Below are 7,167 nucleotides of genomic sequence, written 5' to 3'. Positions count from 1 at the left end.
CGCACAATAGATCTAATGATTCAACACGAGCACAATTAACAGTTGACTGGGATAGCAGACTCTTCATTTTAGATTTCGAAATTCGTTACAAACAATTTCTCAGTTTTTATGGTATTTTAGCCAAAATACATTCTACTATTAACTTCTCATTTTACTTTTTTATCCGTCCATCTATAATATTTCATTTCACTTATTCCCACCTTCTATTAACTCAATTAATCACATTTATTATAAAAAATATATATAAAAATAAAATTCACCTTCCATTAGTATTTTCTACGAATTTCTTTTACAAAATCTAATAATATGGTGAAAAATGAGACATCTATTTACTATGACGCATTAACAAAAAGTATATGAAAATAGTTAGAAAATCGGGTCTGTTTGTTTGACCATAGGCCACCCACCACCTCCATCTCCGTCTCCTTCTTCCCTTCTTCCTCATATCTGCTCTAATATTTCCTCTCTAATAAATAATACTCCCACCGTCCCAAATTATTTGAGGCATTTTTTTTACACAAGAGATTTAAGAAAGTTACAATTTAATAAAGTAGAAGAAAGAATAAAATAAGAAAGGAGAAAGGGTTAAGTAAAAGAAAGAATAAAATAAATGTGATTAAATATTTTATTTTTAGAAATGACTCGGTAACTTAACCTAAAATAGAATACAACTCAAACTTGGAGAGAGAGAGTATGTCTCAACCATTACATATTATATTTCCAATTCCCCCAATATATATTCCTCCCTTTTCGCTCAATTTACCTCTATGGCTGATCATCCTCACTGATCCTCTCCTTTTTGAATATTCAAATCCCTCGAAGTTTTTTCCCATAAAGTTGGAATCTTTGGGACTTTTCTCGTGCTTTCAAGAAATGGGTAGCTGTTTTTCAACCTCAAAAGTCAGTGGCTCCAACAGCAGCACCACTTCGGTCAACAACCGCCGCTCTTCCGCCGCAGCCAAGCCACCAGCCTCAGGGGCTCCGGAATCTGTGCCTATTAAGCAAGAGAGCTCTAACAATAATCGTAATCGGAACCACAAGAGTCAGCAGCAGCAGAAGCCATCTCACCAGAATGTCAAGAGCTCTTCCAAGAGGCCAACTGGGGCTATTCCATGTGGGAAAAGAACGGATTTTGGATATGATAAGGATTTTGATAGGAGGTATACGATCGGGAAATTGCTGGGACACGGCCAATTTGGCTATACATATGTTGCGATTGATAAGTCCAATGGAGATCGTGTTGCTGTCAAGAAAATTGACAAGGCCAAGGTGAGGTTTTTAGCTACATTTTTTTCTACTTTTGTTAGCTCTGTTTCTGTGTATTGATATGCTGTTTTGGGTCATGCTTAATTGTTTTATACTATTGAAGTGATTTGTTGGAATCGTTGAGAGAGTGGGAATCTTGTGTTAAGCTTGAGTTTTGAGTGATCCCACAAGAATCTTTTGGTTGAACTTTTCATTTACTGTGTTATTTTAGATGTGAGTGGAATCAAATGATCAAAATTTCCTGTGGTGGATTGTCTCTGCTCTCAGTTGAATTAGGAAAAGCATGGTGTAGGTCAATTGATGGTTTCCTTTTCTAGAAAGTCTAAGTCTGTTTGGGTGTGATTTGTGAATGTGTATATATAGGGTTTTTTCTTCTTTTGTACTAGACTACATATATCATTCCTCGTTTGTACTGCAGTTTTTTTTTGTTCCGGATTTGGGAGAGACGCATGACCCTCATGCGTCACCCGTTAATGAAACGCATGACCATGATGCGTCTATGGGTAAGACGCATGAGGGTCATGCGTTTTTTAATTTTTTTTTATTTTAATTGAAAGACGCATGAGGGTCATGCGTCTTAGGGTAAAACGCATGACACTCATGCGTCTCTCCTACAAATATAAATACGCTCCATAGCTTAGTCGTAAGAATTATGTGTTGTCATTGTGGAGACCCAGGTTCGAATCCTAGTGGCCACATTGCAATTTTTTTGGGAAATTTCTAGTACATATTTATTTAAAAGTTAATTAAAAGGAGTATTTTATGTCAATTTCTAGTACATGATTATTTAAGATATTTATGTTAATTAAAAGTTCCAATAATTTATTTGATAACCGTTTTGAATTGTTACTAATTATAATTTTTAAATAGTATTTTGTGCTAGTAATTATAATTTTTTTGATTAATTGCTAGTACATAATTATTTAAAAGTTAATTAAAAGGAGTATTTTATGTCAATTTCTAGCACATAATTATTTAAGATATTTATATTAATTAAAAGTTCCAATAATTTATTTAGTAACCGTTTTGAATTGTTACTAATTACAATTTTTAAATAGTATTTTGTACTAGTAATTACATTTTTTGATTAATTGCAAGTACATGATTATTTAAAAGTTAATTAAAAGGAGTATTTTATGTCAATTTCTAGCACATAATTATTTAAGATATTTATGTTAATTAAAAGTACATGATTATTTAAAAGTTAATTAAAAGGAGTATTTTATGTCAATTTCTAGCACATAATTATTTAAGATATTTATGTTAATTAAAAGTTCCAATAATTTATTTAGTAACCGTTTTGAATTGTTACTAATTACAATTTTTAAATAGTATTTTGTACTAGTAGTCAAAAAATTTGCAATGTGGCCGCTGGGATTCGAACCCGCGTCTCCACAATGACAACACATAATTCTTACCACTAAGCTATGGAGGGTATTTATATTTGTAGGAGAGACGCATGAGTGTCATGTTTTACCCTAAGACGCATGACCCTCATGCGTCTTTCAATTAAAATAAAAAAAATTAAAAAACACATGACCCTCATGCGTCTTACCCATAGACGCATCACGGCGTCTTACCCATAGACGCATCACGGTCATGCGTTTCATTAACGGGTGACGCATGAGGGTCATGCGTCTCTCCCAAATCCGGAACAAAAAAAAACTGCAGTACAAACGAGGAATGATATATGTAGTCTAGTATAAAAGAAGAAAAAACCCTGTATATATAGCATCTATTTTGGATAGATGGATTTCTTGTGAAATGAGGATTAACAGTGCACAAGGGATATGAGGCGTTTCGGATAATGGATACCTATAAGCTGTGTAGCTAATATTTTCTTGAATACATGATCAGATGGTTCTTCCGATTGCTGTCGAAGATGTCAAGCGGGAGGTCAAGATATTGAGGGCTTTAACTGGCCATGAGAACGTGGTCCACTTCTATAATGCTTTTGAAGATGATTCTTATGTCTACATAGTGATGGAGTAAGTTCGTATTCAAAACTAAAAGTCTCCCAGACAAATTATTAATCCGCATTGAGCCGTTTGTGATTGAAGTGGTGTTAATGACTTACTATCGACTTTTGTGGTTTAGGTTGTGTGAGGGCGGACAACTGCTAGACCGTATCCTATCGAAGTAAGTACTCCCCAAGTTCTGCACTATCTTTTGCTGTTGATTGCATTTGTTTTATGGGATTTTGCTTTGCTTGAAGCATTTTCTAGCTCTTAAAAGCTTATTATTCTAACAGAAAGGATAGCCGATACACTGAGAAAGATGCAGCATTTGTTGTAAGGCAGATGCTAAAAGTTGCAGCTGAGTGCCATTTACACGGTCTTGTACACCGTGATATGAAGCCGGAGGTATGGGCTAGTGTGTTTCACTGGTTATGTTGAGAGAGTTTTCGATTGATGCCCTAAACTCTTTAATTTATTTTCCGGCAGAATTTTTTATTTAAGTCTCCAAAAAAGGATTCACATCTGAAGGCCACAGATTTTGGTTTGTCAGACTTCATTAGACCAGGTATTAGATCCCAACTCGGATATCATGAAGAACCTACTATTCCATACGACCATACACGACATTTTATATTCCATGTGAAATGCAAATCTATGGAGATTCTTTGCATTATTTTCTCACTCGTCAAAATCCTTCAAATTTCTATCAGGAAAGAAATTCCAAGACATTGTTGGCAGTGCATATTATGTAGCTCCAGAGGTGTTAAAACGTAAATCCGGTCCTGAATCAGATGTATGGAGCATTGGTGTAATTACTTACATCTTGCTGTGTGGAAGGCGGCCATTCTGGGACAAAACCGAGGATGGCATATTTAAGGAGGTGGAATACTTGCGCCTTTTTCACTTATTCCATTAAATGATCCCATTTTTTGGTGGATATGAACGTAAAACTAGAATTTAAGGGCTCGTCAACTAAATGCATTTTTCTGTTCTATCTCATTAATTCCTTTTTCGACTTTCGTTAGTCCATTTTGTTATATGTATGCTAGTCTGTTTATGACTGTATCTTTCATGTTTATAGGTTCTGAGGAACAAGCCTGACTTTCGCCGTAAACCATGGCCTGGGATTAGCAATGCTGCAAAAGATTTTGTCAAGAAATTGCTAGTAAAAAATCCTCAAGCACGGCTTACTGCGGCCCAGGCCTTGTGTATGTCCTACGCCTCCCGTTTATCTTTATAGCTAGGAATAACTAATTGCTTCGTCCATTTTCCCATATGTTATAACGTGTACACCTAGCTGCGCTTGGGTTCGTGTAGTGATGCTTTTAGCTTGTGCAGCACATCCATGGGTTCGAGAAGGAGGCGAAGCTTCGGAGATTCCTTTAGACATCTCCGTTCTATCTAACATGAGGAAATTTGTGAAATACAGTCGATTTAAGCAGTTTGCTCTTCAGGTTAGTCATTCTTTCACGCTAGTCAAATAGTAGGTAGTAAATGATATTGCGCGTAGGCGGCAGTTCAGTAGTTGTGTATTTTAATGTGCCAGGCATTGGCTAGCACACTCGACGAAGAGGAAATTTCTGCTCTTCGAGATCAGTTTGACGCGATTGATGTGGATAAAAATGGTGTCATCAGCCTTGAGGAAATGAGACAGGTTAGTTGCTTTTTGTCGAATTTGCTACACTCCATCTGCTGTTTGTTTATACGGTACCTTATCGTATGCATCGTACAGGCCATGGAGAAGGATCTTCCGTGGAGAATGAAGGATTCGCGAGTTCTTGAAATCCTTCAAGCGGTATATCACCTTCTTTTTCCTCCTCGTGCAGTATAAGTTATTCGTGCATTTCTGATCGCTCTTGTATTGTATATTTGCGCGCGTCAAATAGATTGATAGCAACACCGATGGACTTGTAGATTTCTCGGAGTTTGTTGCAGCCACCCTACACGTCCACCAGCTGGAGGAGCACGACACGGAGAAATGGCACCACAGGTCGCAGGCGGCTTTTGAGAAATTCGACGTTGATAGAGATGGATACATAACTCCAGACGAACTCAAAATGGTTAGTTAGTTAGCACCTCGTTTGCATCTTTCAAAGTATGGAAACCGGACTTATGGGGTATATTCTTTTTTTGATGGAACCGCAGCACACGTGTCTAAGGGGTTCGCTGGACCCGCTGCTGGAAGAAGCGGACATAGACAAAGACGGGAAGATCAGCTTATCCGAGTTCCGCAGGCTTCTAAGAACTGCTAGCCTGAGCTCTCGGGGCGTGGCAAGCCCATCTGCGGCTCGAGCTGCTGCGCTCAAGAAGTAAAGGCTCAGCAATTTTCATTGGGTTTTTGGTAGTAAGAGCAAGCAAGCCTTCACATTATTTTGGCAACAATGAGGAGTCTGTAAATATGCGCTGTTGCTACTTTCAACTGTGTTGTTGTACTATATTGATGTATCATGTATGTGATGCTGGGGCTGTCAATGAAAAATCGTTCAAATTGTCGAAAAATCACGAAGTTTGCTTAAATTTTGGTCTGTCGTGCAATTTTGAAAATGTTTAAGAAAATCATGAAGTTTGAATTTTGTTCTCAATTATCCCATGGTAATTTTTTGTGAAATTATTTGATATGACAGCCAAAAAATTATACTATATGTGGTGCTTAGAGCATCCACAACGGTGGTGGGAGTGAAGGCTGCCGTCCGTGCCAGCGGCGAGGACGAGGACCGCCGCCGCTGCGCTCGCGCCGCTCGATGCATCGAGCAGCGCCGTGCCAGCGAGCAGGCGACGTGGCGGCTTATGATTGGGCAACGGCTATGCCGTTGCCTTTGAATTATTATTTTTTATTTTAAAAATCGTTTTTAAATTATATAAAATGATTAAAAAAATTCCAAATCCCAAAAATATGGCCGTTTTTTCCCGTTTTTTCTGAATTTTTTTGATTTTTTTTTATTTTTTTCCCCAAAATCATCTATAAATACACACATTCATCATCCATTTATCACATCAATTCATCTCCCATTCATCTCTCATTCTTAATTCCCATACAAACTATCAACACATTCATCCCTCATTCAAAACCTCAAATGGATTTCACCCATATTATGGCGGAAGCGGAACGCGAAGAACAAGAATACTACGAACAACATCGTGCCGCTTACGAAGCATATGTCGCGGCGAATACCCCCGCTCCTCCTCCTCAACGAACCAGATCAAATCGGCGCTACATTCATCGTGACCGGGAGGGAGCCCACGAAAGACTCGTTGCCGACTACTTTGCCGACCAGCCGCGGTTTCCGGCAGATTACTTCAGGCGCCGTTTTCGCATGTCAAAGTGCTTGTTCATGCGAATTGTCAACACATTGTCCGCACGTGTTGAATTCTTCCAAACAGGTCCAGATGCAGTCGGCCGACAAAGTATCACGCCGTTGCAGAAGTGTACGTGTGCCATCTGACAACTCGCTACTGGGCAAACGGCCAACATCTTCGACGAGTATTTGCATATCGGTGAGTCCACTGGAATCCTTTGTCTAAAGAATTTTTGCGAGGGCGTTCGTTCAACGCGTAGTGGTTTTTTTAATTTTTAGTATTTTAATTATGTAATTTTTAATTTTATAGGATTTTAATTATGTCGTTTTTATTTTATTTGTCATTTGTAATATTATTTAGGTTTTTTTAATGAATTTTAGTATTATTGAAATGTGTTTGTTTAATTGAATTTTAAATTAATTGTGCTCGTCCTTGCGGAAGAGCACAGATGTGGGTGTTGTGCTCTTGCCAGAGAGCAGGTAGAAAAAGTGGGGCCGGGTCCACAACCGTGCCGCTGGCAAGAGCACGGTTGTGGATGCTCTTATCACCCCGCCTTTGATTTAAACAATCAACATTGATTGGTTGAAAGATATGAATCTAGGTGGCTAATTTTTTCTACCACGAAACAATTGATTTTGAACCTCTA

At 38.1% G+C, this 7,167-nt stretch overlaps 1 protein-coding gene across 2 annotated transcripts; it reads left to right on the top strand.

Annotated features, from left to right (window-relative positions):
* Positions 1–703: 703 nt before the first annotated feature.
* On the top strand, positions 704–5,723 carry LOC121772412 (calcium-dependent protein kinase 28-like). 2 transcript variants are annotated; one of them, XM_042169512.1, is made up of 12 exons: positions 704–1,269; positions 3,124–3,254; positions 3,364–3,405; positions 3,518–3,629; positions 3,711–3,789; positions 3,935–4,104; positions 4,306–4,432; positions 4,563–4,678; positions 4,771–4,878; positions 4,957–5,019; positions 5,139–5,284; positions 5,370–5,511. In XM_042169512.1, the coding sequence occupies exons 1-11, from the start codon at positions 874–876 to the stop codon at positions 5,262–5,264; spliced, it is 1,470 nt and encodes a 489-aa protein (XP_042025446.1). In that variant the 5' UTR covers positions 704–873; the 3' UTR covers positions 5,265–5,284; positions 5,370–5,511. The 2 variants fall into 2 exon arrangements, with proteins under 2 accessions (XP_042025446.1, XP_042025445.1); XM_042169511.1 differs by having other exon boundaries at positions 706–1,269; positions 5,111–5,284; positions 5,370–5,723.
* The last annotated feature ends 1,444 nt before the right edge of the window (positions 5,724–7,167 follow it).

This window comes from Salvia splendens, chromosome 16 (genome assembly GCF_004379255.2).
Source record: "Salvia splendens isolate huo1 chromosome 16, SspV2, whole genome shotgun sequence".
Lineage (NCBI taxonomy): Eukaryota > Viridiplantae > Streptophyta > Magnoliopsida > Lamiales > Lamiaceae > Salvia > Salvia splendens.
The sequence above is the reverse complement of the archived record's forward strand: the minus strand, read 5'-3'. Positions and strand labels throughout refer to the sequence as shown.